Below are 26,212 nucleotides of genomic sequence, written 5' to 3'. Positions count from 1 at the left end.
CTGAAGCAGGTGGATTACTTGAGCTCAGGAGTTCAAGACCAGCCTGAGCAAGAGAGAGACCCTGTCTCTAAAAATAGCTGGTGCTGTGGCAGGCACCATAGTCTCAGCTACTTGGGAGACAAGAGAATCATTTGAGCCCAAGAGTTTGAGCTTGCTGTGAGTTATGACACCACGTCATTTCTACTGAGGGTGACAAAGTAGACTGTCTCAGAAAACAAAACAAAAAGCCACGGGCTCTGAGGCAGAGGCGTGCAAGGTGGGGCAGGGCCTCAGGCCCACTGAGAGGCCACATAGGGACAGACAGTGCTGCCCTCTCACTAACATGTAGAAAGTTGGAGGAAACATTCAGGTGGTGGCACAGAGAGTAGAGGATGTTTAGGGCAAGAGGTGGGTGGAGAGATGAGGGAGAGTCAGTTCCAGCTCACCTTCATAGCAAGGGATCAGCGTCCTGCCTTTGGCCTGGAGGTTGGACGGGATGATGTAGCAGAAGCCATGGGGCAGGATGTGGTCTGATTCGTAGTAGATATTCTTCCAGCGGTGGGCACAGGCCTATGGAGGCAAAGAGGGATGGAGAGCAGGAAAGTTGGTCCCAAAAAGTCTGCAAAGCAGACCCCCGGCAGGACCAGGTGGTTCCCTCTGTGGGGGGAGAGAGGAACGGAGGGGCTGGGAAGCCACACCTTCATATCAGGCATCACTATGAAAACCACACAAACCAGAAGGAACCCCTGGGAGGCAACTAGAAGGAGACAGACAGTAAACAAACATCAACAAATGACAACTGTGGCTGGTACTGAGTACTGGAAAGAAACAGTTATAGAATAGAGAATCTGGGAGTCGGAAGGATGGTTTACCCCAGAGGCTGGGGCTCAAAGCATGGAAAAGTACTACCAGCACTGAGCGAGTTCCAGAGTGAAGAGATAGCAGGTGAAAATCTGAGAACCTCTGAGAGGTTCAAGAAAGAAAGGAGGCCAGTGGGGCTGTTCTGGAGTGACCACGGTGGAAGGAAGACAAGGCCAGAGGGGGGGGGCAGGGGCCAGGCGAGCAACTGGGACTTCAGTGGACATGCAGTGGGACGCCAAAGGAGAGGCTTGCACAGGTGAGTGGTGCAATGTGATTTACAGTTTGCAGAAGTTAATTTGGCTGCAGTGGAAATTGCAGGTGGGCAGGTGTGGAAATGAACAGCCGGGTGAGAGATGATGCTGGCCTGGCTCAGGGTGGGGCACTGGAGATGGGCCCAGGGGTGGCTTCAGGATGCACATCAGAGGTACAGCCCATGGGCGCCAGGGAACACCTGGATGTGAGGCGAGCAGGAAAGGGAGGAACTGCCAATATTCAACTGTGCTTTTACCTACAGAAACGCTGCGACAGCACGCATCTCATTAACAAGAAGTAAATGTTTGTGGATGGTTCTCTTTTTTTTGATGTAAATTTACATATTGCAAAATCCACAAATCCCAAATGTCTCATTAATGGGCTCTGACAAATGTGCATGCTCAAATGTGCATGTTCTAGCAAGATACAGAACATTTCCATCTCACCAGACAGTTCCCTCACATGTCAGGGAGCATGTGGTTTTAATACGCTGGTCAGGGAAACCTCTCTCAGGAGAGACCTGAGGAAGTGAGGACGCAGTTGGAGGGGAAACCTAAGGGAAAGTTCAGGGCAGAGAGCTCTGGGTGGGTGAGCAGCTGGCACACGTGAGATGAGGACATCGGTATGGACAGACGCCTTGGCCTCACAGCACTAGGGTCAAAACTAAGAGAAGTGCTGTAAGGCAGGGCTGTTCTTGCCAACAGACCTGGATGCGGTGCCAGCAGCTAGAACATAGACCTGGTTCATCCTCTGCCCCGCTGAACATGCCCCAGCCTCTGGCTTGGACAGGACAGTGGCCCCCGTTTTGGAGCATGTCTCCACACATCTAGAATCCAGCACAGGACTGATGAGGAGCCGATTTGCCCACTCGGTACACACGCCCTGCCCAGCCCTCTTCTTCTAACCACTCGCTACTCACATCTGTCATCGTTCTACTTCACTCTGGCCAATGGATGCATTTTCAAATCATAAGAGTTTTTTAACAGCTTAGTTTGTTTTTCTCAAATCCACTGTTTCTCTAAGTTATAACATTCAGCATTCTCCCCTGGTGGGGAGATGGTCTCCCCTGGACCTCTTCCCTGAAGGTAGGCAGAGACATCCTGAGAGTTTCTGTTTTCTGTCCAGGAATACTGAGTATCAGAGAGGGCTTTGCCTAAGTGGCAAACAGTAAGTGCTGCAAACAGGATTAGAATCCACAGATTTGAGTCTTCCTTGTCTTGCTATGAAGCATTTTCTATCTTAAAACCTCTAATTCCTGCCTAAGGAACCATCAAAATCCACCCACACGACCACTATCTCCCCCACCCAGGCCTGGTGGCTATTTATTGTCCTTACAGTACCCCCCACATGGCCCAGAGCACCTGAAATAACCACTTTGGGGTAGAATGGAATGGCCAACGTCACCTCATGGGTAAGGGGAAATGGATTCCTGAGGTTATCCCATGGTAAGATCACTGCCTTCTAAGCCCTCCACTCTTCATCCTTCTAGTCAACTGCCACTAGGGCCCCCCAAAAGGCCCCTGTCTGCCCAATAGCAAAGAGGACACACTTGGAGTAACTCTCGAAGCCACAATTTGCCCACACTCTACTCTTGTCCTATGACATCAAACTACAGAAAACCATCTATTGCTATTCCTCTACTGCAACCCATCTTCCTCTCCCACTGGTACTGTTTTGTGCTAAAATAGTACGTTTCTCAATAGGTTGTCTATTTCTCAATAGACAAGGAACTATAAAAATATTACAGCGGATAATCACCACATACTGCCAAGTAATTGTTTTTTTAAAGTTCTGACTCAATTCTGATGGTTTGCTAATTTGCATCACTTATTTCCATTTAATTTGTGGATACAGTAGTTATATTTTAGTTTACGGACTCAGCAAAGACCTTGGCTGATTGTGTTTTATCATGTTTCCAGGTTGCCGGGACTATGAAAAGAGGTTGCCAGCTAGCTGTGCGCAGACATAAGACAGAACTCACTGCATCTCATGTCTGGTTTATTATTGCCTCTTTTTTTAAGTGCCATAAACTATTTAAGGAGTAATCTTGGAGAATTGCTAGAAAATCCAAATATTACATTTCACATTAAACTAGAATTAAAGCATGCTTGGAGGTCAGAGACCACAGTGTCAAAGGCAGGATCCACATAGGAAAATAATGAAAAGTCTCTCTGAATATAAATTATAGGAACAAAAGACTGTTCAGCCCTGATTATCATTATATATACACACGTGTCAATCTGGCCCCTATATAAAAAGATAAAATTCTTAAGGACTGTCTCCAAAGGTTTAGCAACTCCATCCATCTCTCCAAATGAGTTCTGTCATGAGGGAGGGATGGGGCAGAGTGGGAAAGAGCATAAAAAAACATTCTCTGGAAACAGCAAGATCTACTCAAACTCAGATTTCAAATAATCTTAAGAAAAGAAAAGGAAGACCCAGCACCACTCCAATCTTAGAATCTGGACATATTTCAAGTTATAAAGATTGTTTTCCCTCTCAAAAGAAGAAAAGAGAAATAAAATGAACATTTTATTTCAAAGGCCTTTTTTGTTGTATGGAAATAGCACATCTTGGTGGGGGGCAGCTGGGTGGGGATGCTGGGCCACAAAGTCTTGCCTACCTCCCTCCACCCCTCCTCCAAGTGCATCCACCATGGAGAGATGGCCAACGCCTTTATCATGCTTCCAAGTTCAGAGTGCACAGCCATAGCCAGGCCAGGGCCGTTGAGAACAGGATCAGAGTGATGCTGTGAGGCCACAAGACACCCCAGACAAGCTCCCCAGCTAAGGGAGGAGGGAGCAGCTTGAGGGGCACCTCAAACAGTCCTCTTGGGTGCTGGAAATGTTGTTCTTAGAATGTTTGCCTAATGAAAATTCATCAAAGTGTACACTGATGATTTGTGTACTTTTTTTTTACATGTGTGTGATACAGCTCAATTAAAACTAAAAAAAAGGCATCAGGAAACAGAACAACAAAAGTGAATGCAAAAATGTACCTTGTGGCTTTGGGAAAAAATGGACAGATGGGAAGTGGTGAACAGATAGGGACAGCCTGGTGATTAGAAAGGAAACGGCAGAGAAATAGAACCAGAGAACACTGCTTCCACCCAGAAAAAATCTAGCAGCTTCAATTATTTGTTGTCTGACCCTTGGCAATTCTGTTGAAAATGAGAGATGTTAGACTTGAAAATTCTGAGTTGCCCTCCACGGTCGGAGAGAAGTAGTGCCTGTGCTGGGTTTGTGCAGGAGTTATCAGAGAAGAGATTTCCCCCTCTATTTCTTAAAATGTCTGCACACTTGAGTTCAGGGTGAGAGTGGGAGAAGGGAAGGGGCTTGCCTCTAACCCTGACACTGTGCTTACACCTGGTTTCATTTGTTCCTAGGGAAAAGCTGGAAGGCACCACAATGCCCTTGGAGCTGAGAAGGGTAGGTACTATGCCAAGGTTAACTCGCCCAGCCCACATGACAGCCAGGGTCATGCCACAGAGCTGCATGCTGGGTCCACGACCCACATGATGCCATTTGTCATTGAGATACTTTACTCTGTCACAGCTTCAAATTCTCCATCTGTTCTTTACATTGAAATCAGAACCAGGTGCCAGTTTCAAAAATGCCACCCCATCTCTTCTTCAAACTTGACCTTGGGATCCAATATTATGCTCCTTTGGAATATAGGTCTCTTGCCTATAACCCCAAGCACCTTGCAAGTTCTCAAATGTGTCTGAACAACATGCATCTTTCCTATCATTAATGTAAAAATAAACACTTGCCTTCCAGAAAGATGTGACAGGTAGAAATGAGACATTAAAGAAATATCAAATAGATATGAAGCCTCTAAAATGTAAATATGGACTGGATGGTCTCCTGTTGTGCCTTGCTTCATCTGTCATTTCCAAGGGGGATTTCACAGCACTGTGGTACTTCTCTTCTATCAACCAATTAGAATCAGCCACCAAGAAAAGATGGCAACTACTTTGGTTTCTAATTAGACACTTGATCCCTATATTATTCAAAAACACTTTTAACACCATTCCTTAAAGAGATTTCCACTGGGCACCAAGAGAAAGTGGGAAGGTTTAGTCTGTGTCCCCAAGTGGGTTACATAAAAGAGGACAAATACACATGAAATAAATTATACACACAATATAGGGTAACAATGTGATGTTGAGTTCTGAAAGGCACAAAAGATTCTAAGCTTGTTCCATACAGTCCATAACAAGCTTCATAGAAGAGGCAGAGCCTAAACTGGGGAAGAAGAATGACCTAGATAGAGGGGGGCAAGGAAGAGAAGACTTAGGACTAGCCTTCCCCAGCAAGACCACACGTGTACAAAAAGCCAGGAAGGACAATCAATGATAAAGAAATCAAACAATCCAATTTAAAAATGATCAAAGAGTTCAAACATTACTCCAGAGAAAATATACAATTGGCCAACAAGCAGATGAAAACATGCTCAAATCACTAATCATCAGGGAAATGCAAATCAAAACCACAGTGACATTATCACCTGGCACCATCAGGAATGCCACTATAAAAAAGAAAATAACAAATACTGACAAAATGTGGAGTAACTGAAGGCCTTTTGCACTGCTGGTGGGGATATAAAATGGTACAGCCATTCAAAAAAACAGTGTGGAAGTTTCTTTAAAAGCTAAAAATAGAATTACTATATGAACCCATAATCTCACTTCTGAGTATGTACCCAAAAGTATTGAAAACAGGATCTCAAAGAGATATTTGTACACACATGCATAGCAGCATTATTCACAACAGCCAAGAGACAGAAGTAACCTAAATGTCCACTGATGGATAAATAGAGAAAACATGGTGTGCATTATACAATAAAATACTATTCAGCCTTTAAGAAAGGAAATCCTGTCATTGGCTATAACAGTGATGAACCTTTAGGACATTGTACTAAGTGAAACAAGCCAGTCAGAAAAATACAAATGCTACATTTGCATTATATACAAATACTAGAAACAGAAATAGAATGGTGATGCCTAGGGACCAGGAAGAGAGGGAAATAGGGAGTTGTTCAACAGATACAGAGTTTCAGTTTTATAAGACAAAGTTCTAGAGGTTGTTCATATAGTACCACTACTGCACTGTGCACTTACAAATGGTTAAGATGATAAATTGTAGATGTTTTTAACCACAATTGCAAAAATCAAACAAAAAAGATACAAGAAAGGCAGATGCAGTCAGATGGCCCTCCTTCTCCAGCACCTAGAGTAATTTACTAAATGGATACAATAATTACATAAACATAAATAGTCCTGCATGCAATGAGACAGGACTGTCCACAGCGCCTAATCCACAATGTTCCAGCCAGCTCTGCCTTCTTGGTTTCCTTGACTAAATCTTCCCTGTGGCCCTCTTGCTACTCATGTTCTCAGAGACAGCCTCTTGTTGGTAATGCTTTACAGTAAGGCAGAATCCTTTGTTGCTCTTCTGGGAACAAGTTCTCATCCACACAGAGGTTATCCCTCCATGGGGAGAGGAGATACTTCCATAGGAGCAAACTCAGGCTCTAGGCTCAATACCCTTAAGGACATCTCGTGCTAGGCTGCCACCAGGCCACCCCCTCCACTCTGATCTGGATCTTGATCTCAGGCCACCCTTTGATTTATGGAGGAGTCTGTTCCTTCCCTTTCTTTCCCTAGAATGTCAGACAAGAGTTCTGGCCCTTCTGGGGCCGAGTTGTCCAGTCAGCATGAGGCCACCATGCCTGGAGGAATCTCGGGGCTTGGAGAGGGTCCAAGGCTGGACACAACAGTGATGAAAGGACTGGAAGCCAAAGCAAACAGTGGGCTGGGGGAGCCACAACAGAACCTACAATGAGACTGGTGACAACACCCTTCCTCCTTCTCCTGAGGGCCCAATAAGGGGGAGATGCTGAATTGTGCTGAAGATGGCAGATTATCAGATTAACAGCTCCTGCCACAGTGAAGTTTAACAGAAAGTGGACTCCTCAGAGAGGGGACAGAAACACTTTGCCCAAATCTTAACCAGAAATTGTTTTCCCTGGGACAAAATATTCACAAAACCCTCGGCTCCATAGCACATGGTCCAAAGGAAGCTCTCCATAAGTGACAACCAGTATGAACTTCCCTTCCTGGTCTTACACTTTTATTTAAAAAAAAAATAAAATAAATAAAAATAAATTATATATATATAAATTATATATATAAACTTTATATATATATATATATATATATATCTTCATACAGCTTTCAGTAAAAGCCAATGGCAAGAAAATGCCTATGAAGTCAGAATAGTGGTGATCTTGGTGGGGACAGGACCACTAACCAGGAAAGAGCCAAGGGAACCTTCTAGGGCATTAGCAGCAAGTACGCATGAGTGTGTGTGTCTGAGAAAACTCACCATGCTGTTAGCATGCAGCCATACAGGTTAAGCACTTCAGTGTTATACCTCAGTAAAAAAAGTTTAAAAGAAAAAAGGGGGAAATGGACAAAAACAAAACCTTTGTAGCAGTCAGAGATTCCTTTTTTCGGGTTGAGTCCTGTGAAACTTTCTGTGATGATGGAATTCTCTCTCTGCGGTTTCCAACAGAGTAGCCAAGCAGCCCTAAGTACTGAGCACTTAAAACAAGGAGAAATGCTACGAAAGCTATGTTAACTAGTGTGATGAAAATGTGTCAAACGGTCTATGAACCAAGTGTATGGTGCCCCATGATCATACTAATGTACACAGCTATGATTTAATAAAAAAAAAACAAAAACAGGGCTAATGCGACTTAAAACTTAATTTCTCATTTAATTTTGATAAACTTAATTTAAATAACTGCACGTGGCTGATGACTCCCTTCCTGGGCAGTACAACTCTAAGATATCAAGAGCCTCAAAGACAAAGACTTCTTCTCCTCTACATCTCCCTTGAAGGATGCAATGGATCAGAATACATCATATGCAATTTAGCAGCCAAATAAATGACTAGTGAAAAATAACATGTATTTCATAAAATGTAATATCATGTAAGAATAAAAGGGAATGAGCTACTGCCACTTACAACATGGAGTAATCTCCAAATTATTATGTGGAATGAAAAAAACTTACACAAGAACAAACACTGTAGGATTCTGTTGACCTGAAGTTGTAGAAAAAGCAACAGTAATAATTGGAAATGCAAATCATAGCCGTGGTTGTCTCAGGGGTAAGAAGAGTCAACTGGAAAGAGATATAAGAGAATTTTTTCGGATGATGGAAATATTCTATATCTTGGTAGGGGTAATAGTTACACAGGTGTGTACAATTGTCAAAACACAGACTGTAATCTTAAGATTTGTGTTTTCTTATGTAAACTATACTTCAACTTAAAAAGACACACAAACACATAAAAATTATGTAATGAATGACATTTACAAAGTACTTTTCACAGACATTTTGTCCCTTTTCAATAGCCACATCTCAGCACCCTTGGACAAACATTATATATAATATAATGTTAAATATAATAAAAATAAATATAATGGAAAGATAAGCTATGTGTCTAAGCAACAGTCCAGAAGGAACAACCTCAAAGCCATGCCCTTATCACATGCCATGCAGCTTTCCTGAGGGATCAAAATCATTCATTCTCAGAGAACCACCCTATCCCATGGCACCCCCAGAGGCCTTACCAACACTTGGCCATCAGCCTTGGGCTGCCGGGCCAGGCTCACCCCCATCCACTCATCATCCCGGTCTTCCCGGCAGGTCTTTCCACAAGGCATGCCCCGATTCTTCCCTGGAATGAAAAGAGAAGAGCCAGACTTGGGATGAGGAATGATGTTCTCCTGGCTTCTTTTTAAAAGGTCGTCCACAGCCTGAATGTTTGTTACCCATAAGGAAATAAGGAACTTGCAGCCAAAGGTAACTCAACTCCATTGCTATGCACCCTATTTAAGCCAGTTAATTATTTTTTATATAGCAAGACTTTCTCAGTGAAGGAAGCAGTGCATTGATTTGTGTTTGTTCTACATCAGTTATAAACAGTTCATAAGCCAGTCATTTTGAGGGGCTCTACAGAACACCATGGATGCCCCTTCTCTTCTGCTAAAGAAAATCATGACAAATATTTATCATAAGACAACAGTGATTAGAAGATCTTGATGGGAAAGGACTTGAAGTGATAAGTGTACTGAGGAAGGTCCTATTTACTGAGTGTCCCCTATGTACTGAGCATGTGTCTCACCTGTTCTCTCACTTAATCCTCACAAGGCTATTCTCATGAGGTTAGTTACCTTAGTCTTAAATTTATAGGTGAGGGAACTGAAGCCCAAGAGGCTACAGGACATTCCCAATAAGACCCATGTGGGCTTTGAATCCAGGCAGATCTAGCTGATTCCAAAGATGCTGTATTTCCCACTAGACAAAAGTGAGCTTTTAAAAACATTCATCTGATCACATCTTTCATTACTTAAGATATAAAATCTAAAATTTATTGCAATAGCCTCTACCTTTGTGCAGAGAATAAAATCCTAACGCTCTACCCTTGCCCACCAGGGGTGTGATTCGGCCCCCTGCCTACCTTGCCGACCTGTTCTGCTCCCACTATCCCCCCGCACAGCACTACAGTTACACTGTCTTTACTCTGTACTTCAGAGAGGCACAATCTCTGCCTGGAGTTTCTGCCTCCTGTACCTGCCCAGCCAGCCGCATGCATCCTTCTCATCATGTGCCCCAGAGAGGCCTTTCCTGACCCTCCAGTCTAGATCAGAAGGACTATCCACCACCTTCCCTCTGGTCTTCTCTCACTTAATTATTTGTTTTAGTATCTCTTTCATCCACTAATTTATCCTTGTCCATTTTGCTCACTAGTGTATCCCAGTGTTAAAAAACTAATAGGTACTCAATATATATTTGTCGGAAGGAGGGAGAGAAAAAGGAAGGGAGGGAGGGAGGGGGTGAATGATCAAGCCATACTGGAAAGAAAAAGAGCAAAGCGCAGAACTCATTTCCACCTTGGCAGTGATGTCCACTCACCTCGAGCCATATCCAGTTCGGTGCATCTCCGGTCAGGATTGGTGTGAACCCGGCATTTAAACACAGCCCCAGGGGACTTCACTGATGTGCTGTATTTGGAATCTGCTTTTGGAGCACCCACCAGGACCCTGCATATCAAGAGGAAAGGGCTTTCTGTCACAACCCAATATGAGAAAAGAAGAGGCAGATGGTTAAATCCTAAGCCAGCCATGGGCTGGCTGAATGCTTAAGTGGGAAACCATATTATTAGACTGTGCTATGTGGACTGAGGGTGGCGGTGTCCTACAGTAAACCTGTTAGATTTTCTCTGGGTACAATAAAAGCTTAAGGAGCTAGGCATAGTAGCATATGCCTATAGTCTCAGTGGCTCAAGAGGCTAAGGCAAAAGGAACACTGAAGCCCAGGAGTTCAAGTCCAGCCTCAGTAACACAGTGAGACCCTGTCTCTAAAAACTAAATAAAAACAAAAGCTTAAATGATGGTTGGGAACACACATAACCAACAAAAGGTTCCTATCCAGAATTTATAAAGAATTCCTATAAATCAATCACAAAAATACAGACAAACCAATGGAATAATGGGCCAAAGACTTGGATAGATACTTCACACACACACACAAAAAAAAGATAGCCAACTGACCATTAAACACATGAAAGGGGGCTCAACTATATTAGCTATCAGAGAAATCCAAATGAGAGACCACTTCACACAAACTAGAAGGCTAAAACCAAAAAGACTGAAAATGCCAAGCACAGGCGAGGACGCAGATCAGCTGGAACCTTCACACACTGCTGGTAGGAGTGTAAACTGTTAAAGCCACTTTAGAAAACTATTCAACAGTTTCTAATAAAGCTGCACATGTGCCTATCCTATGACCCAGTAATTCCATTTTCAGGAATCTACTCAATAGAGATGCATACATATGTCTACCAGGAAATGTACAAAATGTTCACAGCTGAATATGTAATAGCCAAAAACAAAAAGAAACCCAAAGGCATGTTAATATGAGGCTGCATAAATAATAAACCATGGTATGATAGCAACAGAATTCTACACAGTAATGAAAATCAATGAACAACATCCGAGTGCAACCACATATATGAATCTCACAAACATAACCCTGAGGAAGAGATGGCCAGATACAATAGCATAGTGTCTTATTGCATTTGCCTGAAGTTCAAAAACAAATGAAGTTTAACCATGGTGTTAGAGGTCAGTATAACGGCCACCTCTGGGGAGGAGAAAGGGGGATTGTAATTGGAAGGGGCTTCCAAAGGTGTGAACAATGTTCTGTTTTTCAACCTCAATGTGCTCACACACATTTGTCATCATTCACTTAATTGTATATGATATGAACAATTTTCTGTGTTGATTTCAACAGGAAATAGAAAATTAAGAGATGCCATTTCTCTTCTGTCCTCCCCCTCTTCTCAGTGCCTCTCACCACCACTCCATCACACACATACAACAAGGACATTTAGGGGGAAATAAGAAAAAACAGCAGCAGTGTGGATTATATACTCTCTCCCAATACAGAACAGAAATAGAATGGTTTGTGTGTAAACAGGGACAAGAATGAAGCTCTGCATTCTTCATCTCAAACTGAAACGCTGCCCGGGGTGGGCCATAGCCAGCAGGGCCTCCCTTGGCTAAAGGAAAAGAGCAAGACCCACCAAGAAGATGGAAGAGATAGGTTAGGGCCTGTGTGGGTGCAGAACACTGAGGAAGCAACAGTTAGTTCCCCTTCAGAGGACACAAAAACAGTTTTGACCTACAGCTTTATACACTGTTTTCAGAGAGTAGTCAACTGAAGACCTACAGGGAAGAATACTAAACAACACTAATCGGGTGTGGTTTATACTGAGCTATGAGCCAATGAGACTTTAAACAAAATTCACACTAATGTTCAAAGAGTAGAAAATTCCAAGCCACTGCTCAAAGAGAACATGAGCTGCTCCCTATCTCCAGCAGCCTGAAGAGTAGACGCAGTTCGCTTCACCAGGGCACTAAGCACATCATGAAATTTCTCATCTCCCGCATGCTTGGAATAGAATGAACTATCCATTGTGTATCTGTGGGAAAAATGTCTAGCACAGGTTATAATGATCCTGGGTAGCCTCTCTGGGGATGCAGAAAGGCCACCCAGGTTCCCCTCACTCTGTCCCCAAAGCCACCTTCATCAAAAGCTGCAGATATCACAAGGGACATTTGTCACTGACCTGGCTCAGAGAAAGGTGTCAGAGTTCATGGGAAGGCATGTGGGGCCTATCTTAAATCCTCCTGTTCCTGAGCTCAACCCCTCAACACTCAGAACTGAAGGATCTCGAGGACACGAACCTAGGGAGCTCCATCCCTCACCGGAGTGTCTCCTTCCAGATAAGTCTTGGAGGGCCTATACTTGACTCCTCAAAGAAGATGCCCTGCTGGGGTATGAGAGGAGCCAGGCCCCCCACAGTGAAGACACCCAAGCTGCCCTCTGGCCCTTGAATAATGCCCTGGGAAGCTCCCCTCCAGGCCACACCTGCAGAACTCCCAAGCAGAAGCAGAGTTGGAACTCACAACCTTTGGGAAATGTAGGCAAGCACTTTCCCAAACAGACCACACGGCCTCCCTCACCCACACAGGGGCAGTTTGGTGGGTGCTTGGCTGCTCTCACTCAAATGCATACACAACAAAACTCCAGTGAGAAGAAAGCCACATTAAGGGATCAATTTCTCCCTCTGCTTCTGGGCTGAGCTTTAGAGCCACCGGGGCAAGTCAAGGATTGCTCTCTGTAATGCTGGTTGTTTTCACAGGTGAAAAGAATTAGCAGTTTGCCCTGTCTAACTGCCCAAACATCCTCAGCTTTCCACAGGTCAGGTTCTGAGAGCCCAGAGCATAAAATACCTCCTCCACTCAAAAAATTCCCACCAACTTCAAATTTACATCCACACAGTGAATAATTGCCACTTTGTAATTCATTTTATTAAAAAAAACACATAAAAAAATAAACAAGAGTGAGAATTCATCAGATACACGGGAAAGGAAATGGCTGCAAGAAACAACAGGCTCTTCCTCTATTATGTCCTCCAAACTGGAACCGAAACTCTGGAAATTTTATATAGTACCACTGCTCCAAACTCACAGACACAGCTTTGCAGGTTATCCAAGCAGGAAGGGACCCTGGAGAGCTTAATTCCCAGGCAGTGCTTCCCCCCTGTCTGAAGCCAAGACTAAGACAAAATTTACTCCAAAATCTAAAGTAAAAGGACCTGCTGAATTATTATTTCCTTCCAAACCCAACGTACTCAATGGTTCTAACAATGGCTGATTCAAACCCAGATAACAACCCTCTTGTTCAAACTTCTAATCAGCTGGCTAAATGAGGAGGTTTTTCCCAAATCCTGCGCAACGGAAAATGAAGCAAGAGATAAGGGGCGTGCGCGTGCACATGTGCATGACACTCCCGGGCGGCACACTGCAGAATGTGCTTGTATCTCTGTTTACAGAACATCGTGGCTTCCTCCACAGCCCAGCACTGCCCTGTACCTAGGCCACTGTCCAGCAATACTGTGCTGTAGGCCAGCCCATGAGCAAGTCTTCTCTGAAGTTAATTCAGCTGGCTGTTTGCCAAGCTGATCCGAAGAGATATAAGCATTATGGTGGCCTGGAGTTCAGGACAAGCCACTGAAAAGATGCCATCTGCTTTTTCTCTCATTATCCTCAAAGTTATAAAGAAACACTGCAGCTACCTCAAACATTCCCCCCAAATCTTCCCTTGTACTCTCCACAACACAATGTTTGCTTCCTCTATATGGTCACCAAAATCATCAAGCTGATTCTCACCTTTGCTTGGTCCTCAGAACAGCAGCCTGGGGAACACCTGGAACATGACAGAAAGGCAGAAATCTAAGGCCCCAGCCCCGGCCCGTTAAATCAGAATGTGCAGTTTCACAAGCTCTCCAGGTGATTTGTGGTCTAGAAGTACTATATAACTGCCTACATGGATTACAAATAATCATGTTCATTTAGAGCCAGTATGAAGAAATTACCCTTGAGAAAGGGAGGCCTTCCTCCTATCCCATCCCCAGTTAAAGATGCCACAAACTTTGAAGACATTTTAGAGTCCTCCCATTAACTTAGGACTCTAGATTTCTAATTGGGACAGCCAGCATGTCACAGGCACATAGAGTGTGCAGGTGCTGGGCAAGGCTCCTTAAGGGCAAGGGGTACTGTATTATCCCCACTTTCAGATAGGGAAGCAGGTGTCCAATTATGGTCACAGCACTTGTCCCAACCCACAAATCATGTTAAGAGGCCAAACTACAGCATGCACCCCAGCAGCCGAGTACATCACCCGTTCCCTATTCCAGCCGCCCCACACCAGTCAGAAAGGAAATAAAGGGAAACCAACAGGCACCCAGTGGCCCTCTGGTGCCATCTGCCCATACGTGTGACCCCCGCCTGATGAAGCCCAAGTCACAACCTTGATTTGGAAGCTCCGTCAGTCATGTCAAAGAATGTGCTGGAGTTTGGAGGAGGAAAGAAGACCTTCTCCTCCCCAGCGGGCTCAGGGGATCCAAGAGGTGAAATTCAATCACCTTGACTTTCTTAGAGCACTGACATTACTGGCACAGTTCTAGCCAGAAGATTGCCTCTCTTAAAAAGTAGTCCATGAATCTCTTTGGAAATCTCCCATGTGTTCATCTGCAAGCACAGGCTCCATACCTGAGAGTCTGATTTCCTGCTCAAGTTAAAACCTATTAGGCAGATCCTTGTGAGTAATCCATGCAGAGAAGCTGAGTTACACCACTGGTAAGTGGTACAGCTGGGATTTGAACCCAGGGTGTCTATGTCCAAGGGCATGCTCTTTCCAGTCTGCCCAAACTCCCACCTACTGTGCCAGTTTAAGTGCCCTCCATTTTCCCCCACAAAGCCACTTCCTCAGTTCCCCTGCATGTGGTGACACCAGCCACACCAGCTCCATTCCATCCACCCAGCCAGCTCTGAACCTCTCTCACACTTTGAGGGTAAATTCACCTGGAAAACAGGTGACAGAAAAGGGCTGAGCCACAGCTGGCCCCTGAGGAAGGCTGGAAACTGACAGTGCCTCAAAGGCTTCCTCCCTCCCCACAAATGCCACAGCAGCAATCCCACAGGACAAAATTATAGCTGGATGGAGGACAGCAACTGTGGATTAAAAACTTTAAACCCATTAGGTTTGCTTTCATGCATTTGATCCCAAAGCCAAAGTTTCCCCAGGGACCCATGTTTTGGTTACATGAGTCAAATTCAATCACTTTGTGTCCACTGTGGGGAAACCCCAGGAATCATTCACATCCTTTACTGGGCAGAAAACAGCCAAGGTTTGAGAGGAGGAAGCGATGGTGCTGGGAGAACTGCCTCTGACCACATCAAACCCTTCACTCCTAGAGGGAGAACACTTGCTGTTCAATGTTTGCCCACTGAAGCCATGGAACCTGCAAGTCTTCAGAAGCTCCTCTTCTTACCCTTAGGGAAACCAAGGCTTCAGTGTCTGAGCTTTCTGAGGTCTTTAATAATTCTACCTGGATTCTAAGCTGTAGGGCAAGCTACTCAGGATGCTAAAGTGTAAGAAGCACAAACAGTAACACAGGATTCAAATCCTGCCTCTATCACTGACAATCTGTGTGATTTCAGACAAGCTTCTTAACCACTCTGAACTTCAGTTTTCCTCCTCTGTAAAATAGGAAGAATAAAAAATGTACCTAAGGAGGGTTCTTGTAAGGTTTAAGCAAAAGAATGTTTAGAAAGCAACCAGCATGATGCCTTGTACAAAGTAGGTGTTCAAAGAACAGCTAGAATGCCAGGCAGTAGAGAACCAATCACCTCGACACCACCCAGCTCTTGGCAACACCCAGGAGCTCACAGATCCTTGGAACTGTGAAAGTTCTATCAGAATCTAAATGGAGTCACTTGTGTTTAAAATCAAATCAAAACAAAATAAAAAAACCCTAACAGAGCTGGGAAAGCCATGAAGGGAGGATTCTCCTACATCAATGAACGCTGACAAGAACTACCATGAGAGACTGCAAAAACCACAACCTTGCATAATGACCATCACAACCTTACACACCAAAAATACTTCTGTAAGAACATCTGCATAGCAATTGTCTGTCCAGCCTCAGACTGGCACCACCCTTGTTACTGATCCTGTAGCCAAGAATTATCTCAAAACAATTATGTAACCCTCCTCATTTTTCCTTTAAAAACCTTTGTCTACCTTTATCTCCCTGAATATGCACACAGTTTACAATGGAACTTGTGTTCCCATTGCTATGCCCCATTCCTGAATAAATGTCATTTCTTTTAGACAGCCTCTTTTTTGTTTAGCTTAGCAGAACTTTGGACTCTTTTCTGGTGTACCGTGCAGGAATTTATTCAGACTCTCAGTTGAGATCAGAGAATTCCAGGGATAGCCAGATGCTTTCACCACCAGTAACAGATAACAAAAGTGCCCACAATTCTTCACCCTTCCTGTATCCCTAGAGGAGATAAGTAATCCCAACTGAAACTGTCCTACACCAGCCAACCAACCAACCAACCAACCAACCCAGACATTGACCACAGATGTATGAATGAGCCCAGCAGAGAACAGAAGAACCATCTAGCTGAACCCAGCCTAAGCTGCTAACCACAAAATAAGCTAACAAATGGTGGTTTAAGTCACTAAGTTTTGGGGGGATTGTTATGCAGCAACAATGGGATAATAGAAACAGATACATCATCAAGCTAGGGCATGCCACTTCTGAAGGGAACTGGACCATGGTAACTCTATTGCCCATTAATTGCTCCTGAGTCCAAACTAATTATCCAGCTCTACAGCTAAAAACTATTGCTATAGCTCCTCTAGCTACCTGGTCTCCTTTCCTTCCCCGAAAGAAATCTTATCACCAACCAGCACCTCAAACTTTTTCTGGGGGCTGATACAGAACAGGCAGGGGCAGAGGAGTGAGTAGGAACATCCCTGAAGAGTATGCCTGAAGTCATACCAGGACTGTGCCAGCTCCTCTATAGCTATGTGAACTTGGACAAGTCCTTTGGCTGCTCCAGCCTTTCCTTTCCTTTTCTATAAAACAAAGATAACAACAAATGCATGGTCCCCTCCCAGGGCAGTGATGAGGCTGTGAAAAGGAAATGATAGACAGCAAAGTGTCTAGGGGACCGTGCACCCAGAACGGCCTGACTGGCAAAGGTGGATCACAATGTATTATCTGAAAGACCAAAACAGACATGAATACTCTCAAAATAGGCATCAGGCCATTGTCCTTCCCATTTAGGAAACTGATACCTGAGACAGGAGGTTAATGAGGATGGAGATAGGGAGGGCAGCATGGCTGACTCTGAGAACAGTCAAATTAGCATTAAATCAGGCCCACCTGGGTTCACATCACAACCCTACAATTTACTTGTGGGTAACTGTGGGCAAATGACTTGGCTTCTCTGTGCCTCAGCAGTAGTCATCCCCACTGCATCAAGATGACTATGAGCACAGCTCTGGCACACAGGAAGTATTTACAAAAGGCTGGCAATAATATTTTTTTTCTTTTGTATCTTTTTTCTTCTTTTTTTTTTTAATTAAATCATAGCTGTGTACATTAATGCATTTATGGGGTACAGTGTGCTGGTTTTATATACAATTTGAAATACTTTCATCAAACTGGTTAACATAGCCTTCACCACACTTTCTTAATTACTGTGTTAAGGCATTTATACTCTACACTTAGTAGATTCGACAAGTACCCTTGTAAAATGCACCATAGATGTGGTACCACCAATTACTCTCCCTCTACACATTCTCCTCTTCCCTCCCCACCCTTCCCTCTCCTCTTTCCTCTTCATCTTGGGCTGTAGTTGGGTTATACCTTTCATATGGAAGTGTGTTTGCTTATACATTGGTTTCATAGTAGAGCTGAGTACAATGGATAGTTTTTCTTGCATTATTGAGATACTTTACTGAGAACAATATGTTCCAGCTCCATCCATATAAACATAAAAGAGGTAAAGTCTCCATCTTTTTTAAGGCTGCATAATATTCCACGGTATATATATATATACACCACAATTTGTTAATCCATTCATGGGTCAATGGGCACTTGGGCTTCTTCCATGACTTAGCAATTATGAATTGGGCTGCAATAAACATTCTGGTGCAAATATCTTTGTTATAAAGTGATTTTTGGTCCTCTGGATATATACCTAGTAGAGAAATTGCAAGATCAAACAGCAGGTCTATTTTTAGAGCCCTAGGTGATCTCCAAACTTCTTTCCAAAAGGAACATATTAGCTTGCAATCCCACCAGCAGTGCAAAAGTGTTCCCTTTTCTCCACATCCACACCACCATCTATAGTTTTGGGATTTTGTGATGTGGGCTAATCTTACTGGAGTTAGATAATATCTCAAAGTAGTTTTTATTTGCATTTCTCTGATGATTAAGGATGATGAGCATATCCTAGGAGCCTAGGTTGGAGTAAATGAGCGGAGAGGGGTGCCATCCATACCAGCAAATGCTAAGTCAAAGACTAAAATAGGTGAAGTTCCATGCACATCTGGGAAAAAGCAAAGGCACAGGCAGGGTCCCACCTTGAAGTGACATTAGTCAGCTGCCCTGACAAGGAATGAGGTCCCCAGAAGTGACCCCTAAAATCCAAGTGGTAGAGCAAGCTGTAGACTTCTGGGAGCCTCAACATCTTTCCATTGGTCTCTTAGCCTTCTCTAAGAAAAAATAGGGCAACACTTTTACATTTACTTTTTCTTAATAAAATTCTTACTATAAACACCCCACACTGGAACTGTGGACCTACCTCTCACTTATCTGGAGAACTGGGATGGGAGCAAGAGCTCTCCATAACAGGTGGCCTCTCACTTGTTCCCTGGTTCTACAAGAGCACAGAGAAGGAAAAGGCTTGCAAATCTCCAGGATTTACAATCCCATGTGTCACCAATTAAAGAAGCTCTCTCAGATCCTTTTTGAAAGTAGACAGGGTGTAAATGAATACACAAAAATGAAGATTTATAAAGAGCTTGACCAAAATTTTAGAAATCACACATAATAGTGTCTGTGTTAGAATATCTCATTCACTTCTATTAATAAAGTTTGATGAACAAATTAAGGAATCAGCAAATATACTACAAGCGAACTATTAGCCTCTCAAGGCAGGATGAAAAAGATCATTAGTTTCAGAAATCAGATCAAGTAACAATAGAAATAACTACTAAAGGGCTGTGACTCAGTGAATAGGGCACTGGCCCCATATACCAGAGGTGGTGGGTTCAAACCCAGCCCTGGCCAAACAGGCATTGTGGTGGGCACCTGTGGTCCCAGATACTCAGGAGGGTGAAAAGAATCACCTAAGCCCAGGAGTTGGGCGTTGCTGTGAGCTGTGATGCCAAAAATAATAATAATAATAATAAACCTTTACCACTATTTAAAAAAAAAAAAAAGAACTACTAATACCTCTCTAGAGCTTATTATATACTATGTATTGTGCTTGTCCCTTGCAGACACTGCATTTAATGCCCCCCAAACCTGATAATGGTGAGACCCTTATTACACCACCCCCCCTTTACAGAAGAAGGAACTGAGGCTCAGACAGGTGAATAACTGGTCAAGATCACACAGTTCCTAAGTGGAGGGCTCAGTAAGGCAAGCTAAGAGCAGGGCTGATATTGGGGCCCACCCTCTTAGCCACCAGGCACTTGTCCATCTTAGCGGCCCCCCTTTTGTGACATGGAGGCCACGATCTGGTTGTTTTGGGGGAATTGAGGACCACAACAAAGGAAAAAACAGAACACTCCTCATCCACTCTCTAGGACCCCTCCTGGTGCAAAACAGGTGCCAAGATTCTCTGCAATACCAAGTTCACTCTGTGAAAATCACAGCACTGTGACTATAGACAGTGGGGAGGGGTAGGAGAGCCCACCTCCCAGGTGGCCTTAATACACCAAGAGACCCACTAGGATGAAGGAAATTGTTCATATCTTTGGGAATACAAATCATCCTCCCTTACTGTTCTGGTGTAGAAAGTTTGACTTTATGTGGATTTTTTTAATGAGGTTGCAGATCTAGGGAAGAATCCTAAACAGTGGCCATCACCTTCCATGTCTGGTCTCCTGATAGTTTCCTAAATAAGTCTCAGGAGAAAGAGTTGATAAATGAAGAGGACTCAAGAGTGGCTGGGGAGGTTAAGTGGATACACTGGATAGCCTCGAATGTTCCATCTTTCCTGAGACACTTCTGTCTTAATGCCAAATAGACTTGGTGTGAGAACAGACGCTCCAAAAGTCCCTAGCAGAATCCGTGCATCCCTGTGTGGTCAGTGATCAAACATCTTCAGAAAGCATGGCCCATAAAGATAGCCAGTGGGTCATGAATAAGTGTGGTGCCCAAAAGGTGCCATAGAGAAACTATTGCTATGGGAATTCCATAACTTCTCTAACAAGGTAGAACAGATTCTCACAAGACAGATGCTTGGGTGCCCCGCAGTCCCCAAACTTAGATTCTTGACTTCCTTTGAGGCAGCTGAATTGGGTAGGCAAAGACACAGCCCTGCTCTACCACCCACTAGCCATGTGACTTGGGCAATAATACCTCTGTGCCTCGGTTTTCCCCTCTGTAGTGGGAAAGCAGTTCCCCCCAGGTACTGTAGACTGAATGTTTGTGTCTCCTCGCCCCTTCAGTTCATATGTTGAAATCCTCACCCCAAGATGAGAGTACCTAGAGGTGAGGCCTTTGGAATGGATTAGTGCCCTTATAAAAGTGGCCCCAGAGCACTCCTTCACTCCTTAGCCATGAGAGGTTAAAGTGAGAAGACGGTTATCTATGAACTAGGAAATAAGCACTCACCAGACAATAAACCTGTCCAGACCTTGATCTTGAACTTCCTAGCCTTCATATAGTGAGAAATAAATTTCCTTTGTTTATAAGCCACCCATTCTACGATTGTTTGTTATAGAAGCCAGAACTAAGACACCAGCTGAAAAGATTGCCAGGGGCATGAGATAAGATAATGTAAACAAAACAAGCAAAACAACACTTGGCATATACTACATATCCGATAAGTAGATTGCTGCTTCCTTTGCTGCTGTTGCAAATTTAAACTCCCAGTGGAAGTCCTTTTTGCTCACCTAAAAAGCAGGCATTGGGGACCAAGTAAGTCTGTGATTGCAAAAACTCCAGAAAACTTTTCCAAATCTTGGACACACTTTCACTTCCTAAGCCTCCCTCTGGCAAAAAGGAAGATCAGAATAAAACGTTTTATTCTGCTTTGGTCATTTGCCAAATCCACTTGGCTAAAAGGATTTGGAGTTCAGAGAGCTTGATGGCTCAACATAAGATAGAGTTCCCTTCTTCTGAAATCCCTCGCCTATAACTTCTCCAACATCTGAGATACCTTGTGAGTCAGCTGGCAGCTAGAATGCTCTGGATTCTAGTTTGGGGGCCAGTTCAAATGGCCCCATTGTCCATCCTAATTCTGCACATTCTGATTACAATGGGCTGAACAAAAACAGACAACACTCAGTCATGGCTGCAGGCCAAGGAGAACATCTCATACCCTCCCAAAGTGGCAATTCCTGCACGATGGGCTCCAGGGCCACCATGGCGGGGAGCATCCACTCATGCCATTCAGCGGCAAGGGAACGGTCAGCCGCCAGCTGCAGCCCCTTCAGGATCTACTGCAGTGCTCAAGCTGAAGCCATGCTCTCCCAGGCAGCTCTAGCCAATGCCTGACCAAGGCAGAGGATGGCCATTTCTGCCCAGTGGTCCCTGCTAAGTGGACTGAGATTCCACCCAAATCTGCATTGCAGTCTCAGGCTCTCCCGGCAGTCTCCATCCAGCTTCCTCCCCCTTCCTCTCTCACAGGCATTACCCTGCCCCCAACAATTCTCTCACACTCCTATCTCTGACTTACCAGCTGCTTCCTAAAGGATACAACCGACAGAAGCCCCAATAAATGTGCATTGATCTCCCAGGCCAACGTGGGCCTTGAACAAGGTGTATAATTCTATAAACCTTGGTTCCCTAAATAGCAAACTAGAAACACTCACCGGATTGTCACAAAGATTCAACTAAAGAGTATTGGGCCTGTGAAAACATCTGCCCTCCCATAGATACTCAGCAAATACTATCTGATGGAATTAATTTTGATTTTTAAAATCATATGTAACTCCCTTGAAGGTAAATTTCAGAAAACACCATGCTTGCTTTTAAAGAATGTGAAAACATTTTCCCTGGGCAAATCACAATAGAAGTTATCAGAAGGACCATTTCCTGAACAGCAGCGAGTCACCAGGGAATCCGAGCTGGCTGGGGCCTGGCCCTTCACACTCTCACACTCAGGGCTGTTAATGACTGGCAGAGATCAGTCTGCCTTGCTGCCCTAGAAGGCTCTCCCCTGGACAAGACAGCCGCCTCTGCCACCAGCTGGCATTCAGCACTAGCTCAGGAAACAGCACCCTCACCAGCTTCCCAAGACCTTCAGGGAAACACCCCAGAAACCCTGCAAAGATGCTTTCTAGGTCTGCGTGGAACTTGGGCCTCATATCTGTGTTGTCCCTTCCTGATAGCTTGAGAAAGCAGGCTCTGTATGGGCAAGTGAGGATGAGGAACAAGGTCTGAAAATGCCATTTCCAGAAAATCCAACAAGGAATTAGAGCTACATTTTCCCCTAAGAGCCTGGCATGGGACAGAGGAACTCAGCAAAGATATCCACTATGAAGAATAGGAGAAGGGAGGGCTGTGACTACCATTTATGAGTGTCTCCTCATCAAGATTGGTAGGGTTGGGGACAGGAGGGCCATCATCCCAGGGCTCCCCTTCTAAACCTCTTCAATTCACAGGAGTGTCTCCTCTGCCCCTGTGAACAACCCATGCCTACCGGCAAGCCTCTCCCCCATCAGAGCCTACAGCACACATAGGCCTATAACATATATAATACTTTACCCAAGACACAAGACTAGAACCCTATAATTTTCTCAGCAATCGGATCATGAGCAGATTTTTTCATTCTTGAATCCCTATCCCCTAGCACAGAGCAGGCCCTCCAATGTGTTACAAATGAAAAGACAATTCAACCTCTTCAGGGATCTACAATTTTTAGTTAGATGTAAGCACCTTTGTTTCAGTGTTAATATTCAAACATGCTAAGGGCTGTTTCTTTTCCTTGCATGTCCTTTTAATTCCTGTCTAGCCCTTTCAGACTTAAGTCATTGTTCTAAACTGACACTGTCTAAAGCCTTCTGTGATGATGAAAATGTTCTCTCTGTGCATTGTACAATACAGTAGCCACTTGCCCCATGTGGCTTTTGAGCTTGAAATGTGGCAAGTACAACTGAAAATTTGAATTCTTAATTGTACTTGGGTTTACTTCATTTTGATTTAAACAGCAATACGTCTGGCTAGTGGCGACTGCACTGGGCAGCTCCCCGGAACTGTCTAGCTTGTTCTTTTAATTTTCGATTTTAAAGCAAATCAAGAATGTTATGCTCTCTGTGGCTCTGAATTGCCTCCTATTCCTCAATAAATGATGCTCTGACAACCTCTAACAAAGCAAAAAGCCAAGTGCATCTTCCGTTTCCGAGCACTTGCCTCTGTGCCTAAGCACAGCTGGCTTGATGCATCCCAGGAGAGGGAGGAGGAAGCACGTCGCCCGAAAGGAAGCCAGTGCACCCAACCACTTCGGACTCCAGGGCGTCTGGGCCAGAGGAAGAAGAGGGGAAGGGAAGGGCGTGGAAGATGCCCACGCTGGGGGCTGGACGCCTGCCGGGCTACACTTATTTATATCACAGGCTATTAGAGTTGTCAGCCTTGCAGCTGAGCAACTAGTCCATGTCTAAGTGGAGGGGACAGAAATCCAGTTTGTCCACGTTCCTTGGCACCTACTGCTGTTGTTCAAAAGATGCCAGAAGATTTGGGGGGTGAGAGGCATAGGAGAGGAAGTAGATGCTCTCTGGGTGTTACTAGAAAAAGAAAGAAAATTAAGTCACTTGTATGTTTGCATCCAAATTGATGCAAATGTCATATGAAACACTTCCAGGATATTCTGGTCCCCCTAGCCACAGGGACAATTCTCACTGCCCAGAACATGGTGAGAGAGGGACCAAACAAGCACTTTGAGAGAACCTGGGTCTCAGTGTGATATGGTATACAGCTGGACAAGCACAATCACCCCATGTCTTACATAGAGATCTAGGACCCTTTGACCAGTGACAATTTTGGCTTATTAAAGAATTGATAGATGTGCTCTACCATGGAAATAAAGAGGTGCTGGTTCTACCAGCACATGCTTTGTGATTTGCACCTGGGGAAACCCTCAGCTCTGCCACCTCCAGAGTCCACGCTGACTTTGGTCTGGGCTCTTCCCCTGCCACTTCCAGCACATTCTTCTCTCTCTTACCCTATGTATATATATAAAACACTACATCCTGTTTAGCAGGTGGTTAATTAGCATGAAGCAAACACCTTAAACCACAAAATACTGAATTAAGTAAGAAGCTAAAAAATAATTCCTTCAAGAAGAAAGACACAAGATACAAGTCTTAATTGACAACTGCCCTCTTTTTCCTTTCAAAGTTCCAATATACCACTTTTCTTTTCCATGTCTATATCCTTTTCCTTCCTCACCTATTTTAACTAGTACTTGTGATCTTTTTAAGTCACCCCATGTAGGGTGGCCCATCCAAAAGCAGATGACTTATATCAGAACAAGAGAGGGGACTGTTGAGATCAACTGCACAGGTCTCAGCTTCCCATGCACCCCTGAAATCCCTGTTCCATACCTCTTCCCCCAAGTAGGGTGACTTAAAAAGCAGATGTAGATTCTATGTTCTAGATTCTAGATGTTCTAGACTCTGTGTAGATTCTATGTTCTAGATTCTAGATGTTCTAGATTCTGTGTAGATTCTATGTTCTTTCATTGCACTGACGCAGCCCTTTGTAAAACTACTTCAAAAGTTCAGTGCCTGAATAAATTAATGCATTTCTCCAAAGTACACATACTTCACTGGCACTTTAGTAATACATAGAGAATGCCTTAAAACCTCCATCCTCTCTGACCCAGAAATTCTAAGCCCGGGAGGGAATTTATACAAAGGAAATAAGAATGTGCACAAGGATTTAGTCAAAAGATTATTTACCCATGCTGTTGTTCATAACTGTGAACAATTGGGAATGACCTCCATGTCCCTCAAGCAAAGCTAGAAGGTCCAGGGCTCAGGTACTGTCTAGTAATAAGTGACTGACAATCAGTCACTAAGTCAACCAACCAACCAGAGTAGAAAGTTAAGGTACAGACGTAGGACAGATCCAGATTTCATAAGACCTAAGCCTTGGTAGGCGCCTGTGCAAGTGAGAAGACTTTGGCTAAGTTTCATCAGCCTCACAGGTGGTCTGACCTTTAGAGAAAAGAAAAAAAGAGAAAGGAGGAGATGTTGGAAGTCTCTTGCTTCAAAGGTCACCGCTCACCTAGACTGGGTAGCATAATCAGCAGAGCATACATTTAAGGTCTAAGGCAAAAAATATTGGGGGAAGGGGAGAGGAAGAGAGAAAAAAGATGGGGAGGAAAATACTTTTTAAAAAGCAGCAAGAAAATAAAAATTGAGAAGAGAGGCAAAAACTACAAAAAAATTGAGGCAATGTGGCCGGGGGGTGGGTTGGGTGTGTCTGGGAGGGGGCAGAAGATTGGCTTCTAAAATATTTCAGTAGATTTTAGTTGGTACCTGAAAAACTACAGGGACAAGAACGCCAACAGAAAAAGCAGCTGACTTGTATCAGAACAAGAGAGGGGACTGTTGAGACCAGCTGCACAGCTTCCCATGAACCCCTGAAATCCCAGTCCCATCCTTTTCCCAGCAACAAGGCTGTGCACCAGCACTACCCTCCAGTTCCGGACCCCTTCCTACCATTCACTGCAGGTTCCAAGTTTAAGGCCAGGCCATCTTTTCCTACATTTGCCAAAGCTGTTAACAAAATACAGCTTTTCTTCATCCCCTTCTGAAAACACATCAGGCTGAATACATTTTCTCTGTCATGTCTGTTCTTGACTCTACGCAGTTGTTTCCCAGATGGGGTGGGTTGGACCTGTGGCCCATCCAAATCTAGGTGACATGGGCCTG

At 44.1% G+C, this 26,212-nt stretch overlaps 1 protein-coding gene across 2 annotated transcripts in view; it reads right to left on the bottom strand.

Moving 5' to 3' along the window:
* Positions 1–26,212, bottom strand: part of ITGA9 (integrin subunit alpha 9) — a 458,012-nt gene that overhangs the window by 384,487 nt on the left and 47,313 nt on the right. For both annotated transcript variants that reach the window (XM_053599997.1, XM_053599996.1), the window contains exons 2-4: positions 10,082–10,209; positions 8,737–8,843; positions 426–549 (exon numbers count right to left, since the gene is read on the bottom strand). In XM_053599997.1, coding sequence (XP_053455972.1) covers positions 426–549; positions 8,737–8,843; positions 10,082–10,209 — 359 coding nt within the window. The remainder of the gene's footprint in view (positions 1–425; positions 550–8,736; positions 8,844–10,081; positions 10,210–26,212) is intronic.

The sequence above is a fragment of the Nycticebus coucang genome, chromosome 8 (assembly GCF_027406575.1).
Source record: "Nycticebus coucang isolate mNycCou1 chromosome 8, mNycCou1.pri, whole genome shotgun sequence".
NCBI lineage: Eukaryota > Metazoa > Chordata > Mammalia > Primates > Lorisidae > Nycticebus > Nycticebus coucang.
This window is presented reverse-complemented; position numbering and strand designations above follow the sequence as displayed.